The sequence below is a fragment of the Pseudochaenichthys georgianus genome, chromosome 17 (assembly GCF_902827115.2).
Source record: "Pseudochaenichthys georgianus chromosome 17, fPseGeo1.2, whole genome shotgun sequence".
In the NCBI taxonomy this organism is placed as follows: Eukaryota; Metazoa; Chordata; class Actinopteri; order Perciformes; family Channichthyidae; genus Pseudochaenichthys; species Pseudochaenichthys georgianus.
The window spans coordinates 27,589,020-27,606,798 of NC_047519.1; the positions used below are offsets into that span (position 1 = coordinate 27,589,020).

Consider the following 17,779-nt stretch of genomic DNA (forward strand, 5'->3'; position numbering starts at 1 on the left):
CTCCCTAATGTGTCACTTTGAGAGGATATTGAGTTGAGGAACTTATGACCCTTGGCTGAGAACACATATCTTCCCGTTGCAGCAACATAAGTTTGTAGGCTACTAGTGAACCAGTGTTTTTTTTTTTTCAAGCAAGACACTGAACAGTGGGAGAAGATATGGTTTACTTTAAAAGGCTTAATACATATTTTCAAATCTACAGCTGTAACAGTCCGAGTTATAAATGACGTGCTCCACGGCCTATGTTCTTGAGATTGATACAGCCATACAACTGTATGGAGATATGGCAAGCATGGGAATATAAATAAGGATCCATGTTCCCTACTCTACATGTGTGCTCTAGGATGCAATGTTCTGAGGCCTATGTTCCCATTGTTTATGGTACATCATTTGGCATAACAAAGGGTCTTAGTATAAGTAACTTAAGTTATACCAATTGTATCATAGAGTTCTAGAGATGTGCTCGCTGAGGGTTAGTATGTGGCACATAGGCCTACTGGAAACATAAATAAAACGGTCTTATGATCCCCAGTTCTAAATATTGCATTCCCCGCATAAAAAAATCACTGAAATCCTAAAAGAAAAGCTAAAATATGACTCAGAGAACATTGTTTTTTGTATTTATAGCTGTTTTAAAGCCTTGTTCCTATAATCTCTGGTTCTCAGGATGTGTGAAATATTTGTATCTAGAAACCTGACACATTTGACCTGGAAAACTGGTAAAAAAAAGTCTTAAAGTTAGTCCAGGTTGCTTATGACAGTGAGATGTGTGTGAACCGGTTTGCTGTGAACACACCCGCCCGCTGTCTGCCAGATTTAAAGGCTGTGGTGATGTCATAGTTCTGTTTGCTTCTGGACTCGGTTGAAGAAGATGGCGGCCTCCTCAGGTTTGTGTGCCTTCAAACTAACCATATACAGCGACTTAAAGTGTGATAGAAAATGCGGACGCACTGTCATTTCGGGACCAAACGTGGCAACTAGCTCATAACAGAAATGTTTACTTAAGTTCCGCAGAATTGTAACGTTTTCGTCAATACCTTCTCTTTGCGAAGCAGTGAATATCACGGGGGCCATATATCCCATGGCGCTAGCAAATAGCTTGCTCCGTGAATTGGCTAAAATAGCTTAAGGTGTAGCAAATAAGCGTAATCAATGCACGTATTGGCTCCAATGTTTCGCAAAGAAGACCTCATATATTGTATTATGTGTTGTCGGAGTTTAATTGTGCTGTAGACTGCCTAAATATCAGGATTGTAAACAACCGCAGACAGTGCTAGCTATATTTAGCTAACTTGGCAACTACTAGAATATTCCATGACCGCGAGGCAACGAGCGACGGTCTCGTTGTGTCCGGATAACTAAGTTTATGATCCGAATACACTTATTACCATTGTGTATTGGCTGTCCAGACACATGTCGGTTGTGTGGAGTTATAGCAATTGAGTTGCATTAATTCAAGTCTCAAATATGGTGCGGGGGTTTTGGATGGCTTCTCAGTGACACACCTCACATTGCAACAGCGTCATTGACATGTTAATAAAGAAACCAGTCTCTCTTTGATCACTGATCAGCACTTCGCTTGCTAACGTCACATTTTAACAGTTTATTATCTGTACCTCTAGGAATAGATGCAGGACATATATCAGTGTATTTAACGTTAGGTAGACGCTTGCCTTTGTTAGGTGTGGGAGTGTATAAACCAGATGCTACGCTGTTGTTAGCACGCTTTGGTTCAGCAAGTAGTCAGGGCCCATGCTGGAGTGATCCGCGAAAAAGCGTGGTTGTAAAACTTGCAAAAATAAACTCTTTTGTGAGTTACAGAAAAACTCAATTATATTGATACGATTATTTATGATGTTTTTGTAGATCCTACGTAGTTTTTAAAGAAATCTTATTAGTCACACGGCGCAAAGATATAATTGCAAATTGGATAAACGGGAAGTAACTTCATAATCGAAACTACCTAGTTGGCTGATTCATTTTTAACCCAGCAAGGTCTAAATCACTAGTAGCCCATTTAGTCTGAGGGAGTGGCAGACAGACGCCAACGAAACAATGACAGAGGGAAGATATTTGATTTGAAATAAATCGAATCATTTATTTTACCTACATCCTTTGATTATAGTCAGTCAGGCTAATATTATTGACATAGTATTGACCAAAAGTGTGCCTATTCTGTAATTGTACTGGCGTTCTTTTGTCCCCCATACACTTAATTTGACATGTTTCAGATTTACCAAGAGTGCTTGGATGGCTTTGACAACAACAATGGTGAAGGAAAATAAAACTATACAGCTCTAAATATACACGAGAGGCCAACTCTGTCTTTTATCATGTGTGATAGTAGTGGCCTCTACAAAGCCCACGTTAAGACAAACTAGACCCTTAACTCGATTCTATATGGTAGTTGTTTCCTCAATGTGCAGCTAATTTGGTTTGAAATAGTTTATATTGCAACAAACTCACAGCAAGTGTAATATTAAACCTAACTACAAACATATTATTGTATTTTTTTAAGTTGAAACTTATATGATAATACAATGAAGAAATTATGAAATGGCAAATATGAAAAAATGCCGAACATCTGAAGGTGCCAGCTATCCAAATGTACTGCTTTTGTTTCATGTTACACAAAACTAATACAAAGTTAGGATTTGTATACTAAGCGATTTGGCATTGGCTCTTTGGGCTTTAGGACATTTGTAATTGTTATAAACCTCCTTTTTTTTAATAAAATAAAAAAATGTTGTACTGCAGTTTCTTGTTAACAGCTGACGTATTCGCTGGTACCAGTATTCAACCGGTGAGCTAAAATGAGCTGCTAACATTGGTGTCTTCACCAGTGTTTGTACATTGATAAAGACATGAAATCTTGAAGGGACTTGGTATGAGAAAATGTGAAAGCCACTGAAGAGTAGGGTTGGGTATCGTTTGAATTTCCACGATTCCGATTCCGATTCTACTTTTCGATTCCGGTTCTTAACGGTTCTCGATTCCGGTTCTTTGAGGGGCAGGGTAAAAAAAATTATACATGCTTCTTCCACCAAAAAAATTACATTTATTCGAGAAACTTTTACACAGGTTAGTTTACAGTAATATTCACATTAATCAGTCTGTTTATATTCACTACTATGTAACTGTAACCTGAGAACCACTGAAGCTACAACAGTGCAACAGTCCAACTTTTAAAGAACAGTTATTTTTGAGAAAAACGAGCATCTGCCTTCTCAGGCATACCGGGAAGAAATGTTTGAACATTTTGAAGTAAAATGCTTCAATCTGGTGCACTTTAAGCAGAATTACTAGAGACTAGATCTAGGGGGTACAACTCTAAACACCCATATGAAAAAGATCGGTTTACATTTTAATAATCAAATAAGTATGTGAACATAACCAGTAACCTACTATAGCCAATAACAAATACATGTAACGTATTTTATTTTTGTTGTTCATTCATATCCTATTTTACTATTTTATTTATGCATATTTTTGTATCTCTCCAGTTTAAAATGATATGTCTGGTTTACTGTCCTATAGTTTACATTGGAATGATTTCAAACCTGTTTTATCCCAATAATTATAAAGGAGTGCCTTGGAAATATGTGTTTACATAAATTGTGATCAAAACGTTTGAGACCCACTGAGCTGAAGTTATCAGCTTCTCAGTCTGACTGGAGAGGACTCTCCCTCCACATTATTGTAGAAACATCTTCTTCTTCCGTTAGAGCAGCTAGCACCAGATGCTAATAACAACAGCGCCCTCCCTTTCTCCCTCGCTCACTCGCACTTTGGCTGTGAGCTGCGGGCGCCAGATAAGCCAACATCCCCCATTTTCATCACTTGCAGCGCCCATCGTACAGGGCGAATGAAAAGTGTAACCGGGATGAAAGGGTGTTACATTTACTTAATTGTGAATGTTCTTACATCAAGGCCGAACATTAGGATGAGCACCAACGGTCCAAACTTATTTTTTTCTCCCAGAGCTGTCAGCGCAGCGCCTCCACAGATCTGGCGCCCTAGGCGAACATCTATAACGCCAGTGCGACGGGCCGGCCCTGGTCTCGGGTTACGCTGTAGGAAGTGTAGGTACAACCAGCGCCATATAGATATATCTATCTATATGGCGCTGGGTACAACGCTACATTTCCCGCCCCTTCGCAGTCATACAGTAGGCTACGGAGAGTGGCGAGAAACCTCCTTTCCTCAGGCATCGAAAAGCGGAACCGAAATGCACATGTCTAAATGATGCCGTTGGAATCTAAATGTTGGAACCGGTTCCGAACCGGAAGAGTCAATCCTTCATTGTGGCTGCTGCACACCAGATGTGAAATATTGATTTAAAACGTGGCTTGTGACAGCTCACTTTGATGAATGTTGTCTGAGATTGGAGGAGGTGAAATGACAGTTTGATGACGAAAGGGAACATTTGAATATTTTTTCTGCCTCAGTCAAGAGGGCTTTTTCAAAAAGCTATTTTCACTTCCCCTTTCGTGAATTTGTCTTCATGATTATGAATAGCAGCAGTTTTTCTTAAGTGCTGTCCCCTCGACTACTCCACTAGACATGAGCTGAAAGTAGTGTCTCATTTACAAAGCTGTGAGTGCCTCTCAGGCCGTTTATTTCATGCCAACATCATTTTCTAAAGAATGTATCTGGTCTCTTTTGCTAATTCGTTTTGTACGGTGTTAATAAGTAACTCCATGTTTTTCATTCATTACAAATTAGCAGTATAGGCCTAATATGCTCCATTGTTTCAAAACAACTGTCAAGACTGCATTTAAAAACATTTTAAAATTAAATATTCATCAGAACATTTAAGATGTTCCAGGGGTAGACATTAAGGGTAAAATGCCACTGGCCCTCCGGCCGGTGGAATTGTATTATCACTGGCCCCACCATTGTACCCACTGGCCCGGAGCATTCGTCCAAAAGAAATCGACTAATAATGAGGAAAATTAACACATTTGTTGCAATAGTAATTTATGCACTAACTACATTACTACTTGTACTACAACATTTGAACCATCAGTTCTTCCTCCTTTTCCTCAATTGTTCATATTTGGTTTATTAAAATAATGATATTGTGGTCATTGTTAAAAAATTTCTGCTATTATTATGAGTATAATTATTTGTATAATGCACTTTCTGCCTTCCTGTCATCAGGAGTTAGAAATGTAATGGCTATGTAATTGATTTGATTAGAACCTTCATTATCCTAAACTGCTGGGACATTTCCCTATAGCCAATACCTTTATATTTTCTACTCTTCACTTACTTGTCAGCATAGGTCGGCATTGATGTACAGAGCCGACAGAATACCTTGTTTATATTGGGAGGTGCAGCTAGTGAAGTAAAACCAGGAAGTAAGCTGCTGGTTCCCTCGACAAAAAGCAATGGGATTTCTCCACAGGGTTTTGGAAAATAGCTTGAAATAAGGTCTGTGGAAAACAAACCTGTTTGATAAATGCACGTTTTGTTCAGCCGGATAATCTCCACATGTCTACCCTACTTTTATAATTTTCGAATCATAAATCTAATTATTAAGATTATAAAAGGGTTTTAGGACACGTCACTGCACCACTAGAAGCCAACTCCATCGATCAAGCTGGCTGAAACTTTCTCTCCCTCTTCTTCTCATGCTCCCTGTCACTCTCCTTTAACTCCTCCGGTGACTTTCTTTTATTTGAAGATTGTTTTTTGCCCGGCGCTTGGCCGGCTACCGCTGGTATTAAGAACATTTTGGCGAATGGTTAGGTGGCGCGATAGTCTGTAGTGAAGGAGCGCGCTCCCGCTCACGGGAGCCTGCTCGCGCTGTGCTCCGCAGCAAACGGCTGTTTACTTTTCCCCCAACAACGACAACCCACTCACGGAACGCTATGTTGTAGCGTTGATAAACGAAACAATTTAACTAAATTGCTAGTCAAAATACCAATACCACAGGAAATTTGGGATAAACAAGTTTTTGCCCGAGCGGGCAAGTGGAAAGTACGTTATGCTGGCCCGGGGTGTCTAAATAGTGCTTCCGGGCCAGCGGGCCATTTATAATGTCGAGCCCTGGTTGAGTCATTTCTTCTAACCAGTCTTTCACATCTCAAACTTATTCTATTGATGCAAAGTGAATGCACCAACACTTGGATAATGACGTTGCAGTTCTATTTTTAGAGGAAAGTCAAAACTCTCCAATATTTCAAACGTTGTCTTTAAAAATTTCCTGTGGTATTGATATTTTGACTAGCAATTTAGTTAAATTGTTTCGTTTATCAACGCTACAACATAGCGTTCCGTGAGTCGGTTGTCGTTGTTGGGGGAAAAGTAAACAGCTGTTTGCTGCGGAGCAACAGTCTAACTCGCAAAAATATTTAACAACAAAACAATACATAGTGGACACGGAGAACATTGTTTCAGCTCCATTTACTTTATTGATTCTTAAATACCCTTTTGCCTTTTGTGTGCCTGTCACAGTTTTCCAACAAGCCATTTGCTAAGGGCTCGTTTGGTCCGAGTAAAAGTGCACTGAGGCTCGCTGATGTGTTTTTTATTTGACCCTGGAGCTCTATGGCACCGAGGAATACGCAACAGTATTACAGGGTTTGGCTACAGAAAAAAACCATATAATACTGTTAAATCTGTTTCTTACAAATTCTGTTCTTGTTGTTCTAGGAGTTAAAGTTCCACGCAATTTTCGCTTGTTGGAAGAGCTTGAAGAGGGGCAGAAGGGCGAAGGCGATGGCACAGTCAGCTGGGGCCTCGAGGATGACGAAGATATGACCCTCACACGGTGGACAGGCATGATCATTGGACCATCGAGAGTAAGCAGAGCGAACTCAGCATAACTGTCATTCCAACGCAGAGACTGTCAACTATAATAAAGACTAGGGCTGAGCGATGTATCGTTTTAGCATCGACATTGCGATACGCACATGCAAAATAGTCGCATTGCAGAACTTGCAATGCCAAGGCGTCATTCTGCAACGTTTTGTGCAGCAGAAACAGGAAGCGTGCACGGCAGGTTTCAGACAGTGTATTGCAAGCGCAGCAGCACAGGCTTATTTACGTTGGTTTGTACTTTAGAGTGAACCATCTATTCTCACTTTAAAGACGAGCTGTTCCGTCTCTTTATCCGTAATATTTTGGATCTCCTGGATCCCTTCGATACGCTCCTTGTCTTCATTCACAGATGAGTCACCATATTTTAGGGTAAGCAACATGAATTATTAATATCACGACATGTTAGATCGTTGACTTTATCCTGGATTGATAGAAGAGTATTACCTGAATATGAAAGGGTCATGGTGAGTCAAACTTTTAATTAAACTTCTTGATTTCCTCCTCCTTAATCATTTCAGAAGAGTAGTCACAGTTTTAAGTTTGGTGCACTGAAACTAATTGTATTGCATTTTTCAGGGGTTTTAAATGAGTTTCTATGCAAACAGAATTACCCTAAGACATAGATTCATGAATTATTTCTAAATAAAGCTTGTTGGGTCTTCTGGTAGAAATGATTGTATCTTTTTATATTGCAATATGTAATGCAGAAAGCTTTAGTCCTATACTGTGCAGACCTTTTATAGATACTGTAACTGACTTGCATCTGTTTTTCTCTTGTTTTCAGACCAATTATGAGAACAGGATATACAGTCTGAAAATGGAATGTGGACAGAGATACCCAGAGTTGTCCCCCAATGTTAGATTTGTAACAAAATTAAGCATGAATGGGATAAATAATTCCAACGGCTTGGTAAGTGTCATCACATATCAAAGAGTGTTGCTCCGTCTTATTATTTGTTGAACTCAGAAATAGTTTGGCGTTGCAGTTCTGCAACGCTCAGATGTAATAACTCACTGTCAACCTCTGTGTCACAATGACTGATCTGCTGCTTTGGTTTTGTCTCATCTCACAGGTGGATTCACGTAGCATACCAGTTTTAGCGAAATGGCAGAATTCTTATAGCATTAAAATCGTTCTTCAAGAGTTAAGGCGTCTAATGATGTCCAAAGAAAATATGAAGCTTCCACAACCACCAGAAGGACAAACCTTCAGCTCTTAATCGTATTGGATTGTTTCGACCCTCTGTCTTAAACCTTACTCTCTTAGAAATATCGTGTAAAATCATCAAGAGGCTCCCTTCACACATCAACAATATCGTCTGCAAGAGCAAGATTGGACTTTCGTATTGCATGGCTCATTAGAAAAGAAAATGTCCCTGCAGTTAAACACTGAATAGATAATGAAAAGACGACAAGACCACAGTTATCTGCCTTTAATCAACTAAATAAATACTTTGACAATGACTTTTATGTTCGACCTGATCCAGCTTGAGTGGGCTTGAAGAGTGAAGCATGACGCCACGCAAAGGCTGTTCCAAAGTCCCAATAGTTTTAAGTTCAAATGATCCCTGAAGTAAACGGGAAGGTGTGTGTGATGGCATGTTCTGTAACTAATACCAGGCGAAGAGAAGCCACATTTTTGAGTTTGTTAGTCAAGTTAAGCAGGTTCATTAAAATATCATGCAGATTGCTAGATATTGAACTGTGGCTGTAGTCTAAAGTAGTGTCACACAAAGATTTTTTTTTTAAATAAATATATATATATCTCTATTTGACACAATACCAATATGTTTCTGTTCGGCCGCTCTTTGACTTGAAGCCTGTTCTGTTCTGAAACCCCTTGCATTTAACTTCTTGTGAAAATGGCAGGTGTATGAATTTATGATTTTCTGAAATTAAAATCACTGTTGAAAAACAACAGCCCCGTGTTTTTGTTTTTGACTTCTCAGCTGCACCAACATTTGCCAGTTTTCACACTAGAGGGCCTCAGCTGACAAGCTGAAGCATGAGTCAAGCATTACGGTGGGAGTAAAGCCCGTTGTCCCTGTTGGACTGTGTAATGGAAACCAGGTTAATGAAACTGCTGGGTGACACCACACGGCAGTCATTTGATATGTGGCTGCTGCTCATTAGAATAATATAATCAAAATGTCATTCATTATACTCTGCAGGTCTCATTTAGTGGCACATTTATTAGATTAACAAGCCTGTTCCTTAATGATTGATGGCCCGTTCAAACCTGGTTATGATATATTTTCTGTTATCGGCTGGGAACACTGCTCAGTATTCGGTGGTAGATATCCAGTGAGAAGCAAGGGTACTGTTCCCAAAGAAGATGTGACCCTTTGTTGTTGTTGTTTTCTAGCAGTTTGATCAACAAAGTTTAATTAACTAAATGGCCTTTAAGGGGAAATGACTGCAGATATCTTCCGTCTTAAGTACACAGTTTGTTTTTCTCTGTTTAAAATAATTGTGTATTGCTAAACATTTAGTTGCTAAAGTATCTTTAAACTTAAGTTCATTTACCAGGAAAATTAAGCAGGCCCACATTCTCTTAACTGGAAGTAGTCTGACGAGGGGGTTAATCTCGTACTTTGGTGGATTTCTGGCAATTTACATTCCTATTATCCTCTGGCACCAGACTCAACTTATTTTGGAAAGATTAGTATGTGATGTTGCAGCCACCAAACATTGATGCACCATCAGTCAAATCATTCCATTGACATCGGTTTTTTTCTACCCAGAGCTTGTGACATAATCCCAATATTTTGAAAAGCTTTTATAATGGATGTTGAATTTTGAAAGCCACTCTGTAAGCAAGTACAACTCTATCCTCAAAGCATTGAAGCTATAAGACCATGCGTCTGTGTGACATCTAAAAATGATGAAGTGTGGTAGCTCGCACATTCGACCTTGTGACCTCCTTGGCCATAAATCTCCCTCTCTGCAGCAGATTCTGACTCCAGGCAGCTCGTCTTGTCTCCTGGTTGGGTTCAGCACGCGTCTGTCGGCCACATCGACTCCGAACAGAAACACTTGTCAAAGAAGCATGCTAAAAAAAAAACAGGATTATTACCGGGGTCACTTGCTGTGTATTCATGCTCAACAGCTGACTTGCATAAAGATGAACAGAACCACAAAGGCATCTTGACTGTGTATTTTTACTTTATATGCATATCAATTACACATTTGCATTTGAAAAGCAACACATAAACAGAAAACATGCTTGCATTGTGAATTTGTGCAGCATTTGCATATCAAAAGTCAACATTTTTAAAATATGTTTCAAAGTACATTTGCATAGGGTGAGCTTTGATGTGTTCCACTGGTATGCTTGACTGCTTTTCATGTCCTTTCGTGTCAGTGCTCTGTCCTCTAGAGGGCGCTCTACACTCAAGTATGTCATCGGCAGACTCTGAAGTGGCTTCTGTTTAGAGGACATGACTTGTCATGAAAACGCAGACACTGATGCTTCCAGGCTCAGTTTGTGCTTGCTGTCATTATTCCTTAGAAAAGTGACATGTTCTGCAGATAGCTGTAGGGAGCTACAGCCTGGCTGTTCGTAGGCTACTGTCCCAAAGACTCTCAGCTGGTGTCCCTATGTGTCCTTCTTTTGAGGCTGTGCACAGTGCTAGATTACTAAGGCAGTGTTCTTACAATAAAGCAATTAGATATCTGCATGCAAGATTTCTCATTTCAAATTGTGTGCGTGTGGGTGTGAGATGAGTCAGTGTTTGCTGCGGAGGATGACCTTGCTCTTGCCTAGTCTGAGACAGATGAGATTTGACTTTCTGGATGTGACGTTTCTTATATGAGCTTAGCTTCCATCAGCTATATACTCCCTTGCTTTCTTGTTGTTATATTTATTATGTTATCCCTCACTCTTCTCGGAAGTTATGAATATGAAATCGGAAGTGGCTTGTGTTGCAGCCGGTTCACTCAGCAGCACAGTCATCCCGAAATATAAAAGACACCGCCTCAGGCTACAGAGGCTTATTCCTTTATGCTCCACATGTATTTCCAGAGCAGACTTCTCTGAACTCTTTTTTGGATAGTCTCATTTGAATGGAAGTAGGAAATCCTTCCTTGACTATTTAACCTCAGACTAATCTGAATTTCAAACTCATGCACCTGCACTAAAGCACCAGCTGCATCCTCACTCGAAGCACTCAGTTTATTACACTTGTGCCATTCGGTTTCTTTATAAGGTGCCATCCGGGCGAAAATGAAGAGTTATATTGCTTCGGGTGGGAAGGGACTGGGGGCAGAAAGCCGGAGAGAGCTGTTCAGTGATCTAAGATGGGAAGGAATGTTGTGAGGAGGACATACGTCTCGTCTGCCGGCAGACTCCTGGAACCAGGCCTCTGCTCCCAGAGCGCTCACCTTTTGCCCCAAAGGGCCAAAAGGTCAAGTCTTGCGTCTGTTGATACTGTAAAAAGCTTTGTCTTCTTTACGGCCACTGAAAGGAGAATGTGTCTGTCTTCCTGAGAAACCACATTTGTTACCATTCTTTAGATCCTTGTCATAACTTATATTTGGAGTTTTAAAGAGAGGAGAGCCCGAGTCTGGCTGTAGATGAAAAATATCCAATATTAATAAATGTGTGTTTGACATCAAAGGAAGGACAGTGAATTACACACACTTTATTTTGAAGGTTTGCACATTAAATTACAAGTTTCCATTGTGGTACTTAATATGAAGATGGCAGGAAAAACTAAGAAAATACATAACTAGGTTTCCCATAAGCCAGAATTTGACCTTTTTTTTACATTGAGGTGGTTTTTAAATTCCTGGCACCACAGAGGCCTAAACGAACACTTGGCATTAAACATTGGCAAGCACAAGTGAAAAACACTAGCTCCACTTCTGTATTGGTCTTTGAGATACTCAGGGGCTCTGTTATGAATATTATGTTCTGCACGTAGTTATCATTGTACGGCTCTATCCTTCAATGGCAGCCAGCTAGGCTGTTTGAAACCATGCTATTGGTTCGACACGTTCTGAGGGCTCTGTCGTTTTTCTTTAAACCTGCTTTAATAGATTGTTTGCAACAAGCTGTAAACACAATATTCATATGAGTTTATAAAGTTTAACATGGAAACATTGTGTTTTCACGCATCCAATAGACATGTACAAGCATTGGTAATAATTTGGTGTACTCCTGGGGTAACCTTATGGATCTTTAGCAGTTAAATGCCCCTTTATGTTCACCAGCTAGTTGCTAACTAGTCTGTATACAGTTTGGCGCTGAGCAGGTAGTGTAAAGTGGGTTTATGTTTTGCTGAAAAGAGTGACTTGCTGAATCAAAACCGTAAAATTATTGGGCATAAAAACCAAAACAACGCCAGGAACTTTGAAAGTTTCTTCTCTGGGTGTTTATCACAATGATTACCCCATTCAAATAAAACCTAGTTATATATTCGGTTTTAGGTGTGTTTTCTTTAATCTTTGAGTTATTAACAGGTTAAAAAAGTCAAATCAACTCCAAACAAGAACATTTGACAACAGTCTTTAATGTTCTATCAATTAAATTAGGTTGTTTAGATTACTTAACATTCTCGAAAACTAACAGAGGAAATTGTTGAAGCATATGACTCTGTAGGACTATGAAAACAAGCTTGGGTTGTGACGGAGCATTTAAACAATATATAAAATTCAGGCAGAGAATGAGGTACTTCTTCGTAATTTATGAATGTATTATTAAAAGGAAACAGTAACAATAACACTGTTTGCCTAGCTAATCACCCACATGGACCGTTTTTTGGAGGCTTGGAAAACAGTGTGTCTGTTGAGTGTTTAAGTGCAGTATTTACAGTGAGATGAATGAATGGCCTCCTCTCTCGCTGTGAGAAAAGCGACAGATTGGAACCACATGGCTGTTGCTCTGCCGCCTCTCGGGGCTATTGACATGCACTTCACAAAGCCATCCGCATTCGGATACGCTGCAGCGGCGAGTGCTTGAGGTCATTTCTATGCACACTGATGTTAGACTGTAAGATCTGCAGGATGACAGCCTGGAGTTATAGGAAAGCTTTGATTTGAATCTGCTGTCAGCGTTGGATGTATGGATCACACTATCTGGAACATGCATTTAAAAGTCAGCGTGTCACTTTGTAACGGCACAACCTCGTCTCGGGTCAAAGTGACACAGAACAGGGCTTCTTACAAAATGTTGCAAAAGCAGGATGAAAAAAAAAAGCAAATCGTCTGTGTACTCATTGCATTCCAGGTTATTTATACAGAGTGAAAAAACTGTGTAGACTTCATGTCTCTACTTGGCGAGAACTATTAAATTACTGGTGGATGTTTTTAATTACTTCACATAAATGTTGGAACACAACACTTCTCCAGTGTTTTGAGGAGGAGGAGGGGGGTCTATAATGTCTCACATGTTTAGGGAAGCACTGGCTTGCACTTAATCATGGTGGTCCCTGTGTGATTCTGAGTTGGAAATGTGGCTTTGTGAGAGAAAAAGTGAGCATTCCTTCTGCTGGCGCAAGGGAGAGGAAATGGGTAATAAAACCAGAAGAGAAAAAAAAGCCTCGGCGGCGTGCTGGAGCCAGTGATTCTGGGATCCACTTAATTGCTCTTAAATGAAAAAGATTTTTGGCTTCCCATTTGCTGTGTTTAAAGAAAAGTAAAGTCAAATCCCACATGTATACCAGCCAAGCGGTGACTTCTCATTCTGAGCGTTAATCCCTCTCTTTCAGTGGTGCCATCGGTAATATTATTATTAATATCGAGAAAGCTGCTGTTCACAGTCAGCAAATGCCAGAGCAGGCAGAAATGCTGCTTTTCTGCTCATTGACTGAGGCCAGAGAAGTCACTTGGGAAAGGGGATATCAATACTAGTTTGTTGAATGTTTTATCTCTTTGGTTATTCAGACTCTCTCCTGACAAATACAATAATGAATAACAACCTTTGCTTTGAAATGAGTTATGGCAGAGCCGTTTTTCCTTGTTGGTCCATCATATTTTTGCAACTTTGCTGTTAATATCAAATTAATTGAGGTAATTTCCCTTATATACAGCTAGTAGAAGCAAGCTACTATATATACACACTTTGGGGGAGGATGTACAGAAGTGTAAGCAGTAAAATGGTCTATATCAAAAGTTTAAATGACTTATCTGGTAGCAGGAAGGCCTCTTTAAGTGAATACAGGAATATGCTGTATTATTGGTAGCTGATAATGGTGAATGTTTTCTACATTATATACTGATAGGCAGCTCTTGTATGTGAAATCTTAATCTGTAAAGTAACTAATAAATATAGCTATTAAATACACATTTTGGAGTAGGAAGAACAGCATTTGCTGCTGATGTGTTGTGAAGTTAGATGAAATAGAAATACTTCAACGGACTGAAGAATCCTACACTACTTGTAAAGATTGTATCAATTCCTTGATAAACGATTCAATAGTATTTATGCAAAGCGAAAACATCAATACATAGCGCTTCTATAACGTCTCTGAGATGCATCTTGTTTTTTAATTTCCCATGGCACGTCTGTGACATCCAGGCTCCTTCCTAAACATTTAAACAGTGCTTGAACATGAGAAATGCTGCGATGCATAGTGAACAACAGGAGGTCTATTTTTACCTGCTGAAACATTGCTGGTATTGTTTTCATCTGTGAGTCACAGTGTGTTTCATCATGGCAAAATGTGCTCTTAGGAGACGCCCATATAACATTTTCAAATCATATTTTAGATGTTGATTTTTGGTGATATAAATGTAACTCATTATGTTAAGTGGTTATATGATATCGTCTGATATTGAACACAGCCCAGCAAATGGAATCGTAATTGGGTCTCACTTTGATATCATCAGTTAGTTTATCTATCTAAATAACAAGCCTATAATATCATGATGAAACATGTCATATTTAGACCCTGAGCACATAGCATGACTTTTTCACAATTTTTTCATCTTATTGCATCATTTTTGAAAGAGTGCAAGCTCATGTTAAATAAAACATTGCAACATGTCTTTTCCGTGTTGCCATCGTTGGCCATTTTTGTTTCTGAGTGTGATGGCCGGGTGTGAAGATGCCACTCAGCCAGCCATTAAGGCCTGAAGTGCCACACTAAGCTGTCATGTCGTGTCATCCGCTTCTTTTGTACTGATTAATTGTAGAGAGAAGTGTGTCACATCCTGTCAGGCTGACTGCTGGTGTCCCTCTGGTCACCCCTCAGTGCCCGCTGCCCACTGATGCTATTGTGGCAGCGATGGCTGCGGAGGAGAGGAGAGCCGGGCCCTGCAGGATGTGGGACAATACTGGGAAGGAAGAGGAGGGAATCCCGGAGCTGAGAGCAGAAGCCCGGTCAGCCGAGTGTCTCTGAGAGCACTCCCCCATGACTTCTCCCCCCTCTTCCCCCGAGGATAGACTCTGTCCTCTCACTGTGTGTGTGTGTGTGTGTGTGTGTGTGTGTGTGTGTGTGTGTGTGTGTGTGTGTGTGTGTGTGTGTGTGTGTGTGTGTGTGTGTGTGTGTGTGTGTGTGTGTGTGTGTGTGTGTGTGTGTGTGTGTGTGTGTGTGTGTGTGTGTGTGTGTGTGTGTGTGTGTGTGTGTGTGTGTGTGTGTGTGTGTGTGTGTGTGTGTGTGTGTGTGTGTGTGTGTGTGTGTGTGTGTGTGTGTGTGTGTGTGTGTGCGTGCGCGTGTGTGTAAAAAAGATTGCTTTCATCACAGTTTTTCTTTTCATTTTAAGAGGTGATATCTCCATTGGAACACTTTAGTATATATTAAAGTAGCACTGTATTTGGACCACCCTATTCAGCATGATTAAGCAGTATATAAACCCTTTATAAATTGGCTAATTTATCAAATATTAAATAGTAGTTCTAGGGAAGGTATGAAACAAATAAATGAACCCATGAATGTAGGAAGAATCCATCCTCTGGTTGTAGATTTGTCTTAAAACTGTAAATGTCAACCTCATTGAGACACAAGATGTAATGTCAAGGGATCACCTTTGGGTGCCATTAGTCAGGACCAAAGTGGTGGGCTGAGCAACTGATGGATTCAACCACAAGCTAACAATGTCCTTCTGTCTAAAATTACATTACATTGACCATTTATTAACCTTTTATATACTGCTAAATGGGGGCATTATAATTCACCTGCTGTTGGTTTAAACCCAAGACTTGAACCTCTTCAGAGTTTAAATATAATCCAGATGAAAGATTTAATGACACCTCTGTGAGCTCAGTAAGCTGCCTCACTGGAGAGACCCTGTCTGCTCATGTTAAAGTAAAGGCAATTACATAAGAGTTGTTCTCATGTTTCCACTGGCAGTTTCACAACATATAACACTGCTCTATCATACCAGCTGTGGTCATTGCTGTCCGACTGAAAACAGGACGTTATACATTCACCCTGCTATTATGGACCACTGCGCATGAATCGATGCTCAGGCAGTGATCGACCACATGGAGAATTAATGAAGAAGAATCTGCGGTGTGGGGATGCGGTTGCAATTTGCTCATGCTGAGTGGCTGAAATGCAGTCACACAATAAAAAAAGCAAGAACCAACCTTTTAAGGTTCTGCCTCTGGCCACATGAAAACATGTCTCTCAACCACAAAAGATGATGCACTGGATTGCGCTACAGACAAGCGGGGGAGCAAAATAGATGTCCAAATATTTCCATGGCTCCTGTGGCCTTCTCTTTGCATAGTCCTGGCATGAGCTCATCGGTGTGCGGCTGGTTTGTGCTCCCTCAGCACTGTTCTTTCCCAGTCTGTAAGTATCAATGTCGAAGCTAACTAGGCATTGACAAAGTCCTCTGAGCTCCCTTTCCCACTACCCACTAGACTGTGGCTCCACTTGGTATTGAGGGTAGAGGTTTTCATGAAGGCAGATTATATCTTTGTGTCACCTTATACTGAAATAGTGCAGGTCATATCTGGAACACTTTCGGTGGTCATCTTCTGCCAGTAGTATATAAATGCCATTTATCGTCGGTTGCAATAAGGTATTCATTCTTTGTGGTCTGTAATGTCTTTTTAAGTGAGCTCACTGTATAAAACAGTTATTTCTTTAATTCCCTCTCGGTAATTATTTTTGTAAGGTCTGATCCAAATGGAAAAAAGGCATCAGAAAACATCTCAAAGACACTCTTTTTGGGGGAGAAGCATTCTTTTGGACTGCAGTTCAAATCTCCCAAAGAGTGACTGTCTTGTGGTATTTAACCATGGAATAAATTGACATGAAATGTATTCCTGATAATGCAAACATTGGGAACAGATGAGCCAGAAATAACTCTCCAGGCAAGATGTGGAAGAGATTAAGACTGAACCAACGAAATAAGCGAGTGGTGGGAGGTTGGAAAATGAGCTGGGGGAGAAGAGGTAAGAGGTGAGGAGATGGTGTCTGCGTGTGCGTGTGCGCGTGTGCGTGTGCGTGTGTGTGTCTGGGTCTGGGTCTGGGGGGAGACTAAGTCCACAGAGGGTTTGCAGAGTGAGAACTTAGTCTGAGAGGGGGGTGGCCCTGTGAAAAGGAACTCATAAAAGTCACATTTGTTGGTGATGCATGAGGAAGTGAAGCCAGCTTTGGCACATGTGTCTGTGGTGCTAAATTAACTGTTAACACAAATAATCAAAGTGCAGGGCCCATTGAGCACTGGCGCCAGTGAAATGAGGGGGAGAGGCTGGCTCACTTCTCTCTGGAGAAGTTGCTGCAGACTTGTAGTGAGCTAGCAGGTGGAGGTCTACCAGGGGCTTTCACAGGATGGAAGTGCTTACAAAACAGGCCGACCAGCCCTCTGACAGAGGAAAGCACCGCCGCACTCCTGCTTTCCAGCTATTGTTTGGAAGCGTGCTTCTCTTTTTAGATCTTTCTTTGTAAATCCTGACAACTCACAGCACCGGCATGGCACCAGCAATAACCTCTATGACTGGCCAAGGGTAATTAAAATGCTACTATTGTGACCTTGGGAGTTTTTTTTTTATTAT

General features: G+C 40.5%; 1 protein-coding gene across 1 annotated transcript; it reads left to right on the plus strand.

The window, feature by feature from the left end:
• The first annotated feature begins 782 nt into the window (after positions 1–782).
• ube2v2 (ubiquitin-conjugating enzyme E2 variant 2) lies at positions 783–8,746 on the plus strand. The gene is made up of 4 exons (XM_034105218.1): positions 783–887; positions 6,661–6,809; positions 7,613–7,738; positions 7,902–8,746. The coding sequence occupies exons 1-4, from the start codon at positions 872–874 to the stop codon at positions 8,046–8,048; spliced, it is 438 nt and encodes a 145-aa protein (XP_033961109.1). The 5' UTR covers positions 783–871; the 3' UTR covers positions 8,049–8,746.
• The last annotated feature ends 9,033 nt before the right edge of the window (positions 8,747–17,779 follow it).

Coding starts and splice junctions, on each gene's coding strand:
- ube2v2 (XM_034105218.1), top strand. Junction 6,810..7,612: donor TGATCATTGGACCATCGAGA/GTAAGCAGAGCG, acceptor TCTTGTTTTCAG/ACCAATTATGAGAACAGGAT. Junction 7,739..7,901: donor TAAATAATTCCAACGGCTTG/GTAAGTGTCATC, acceptor CTCATCTCACAG/GTGGATTCACGTAGCATACC.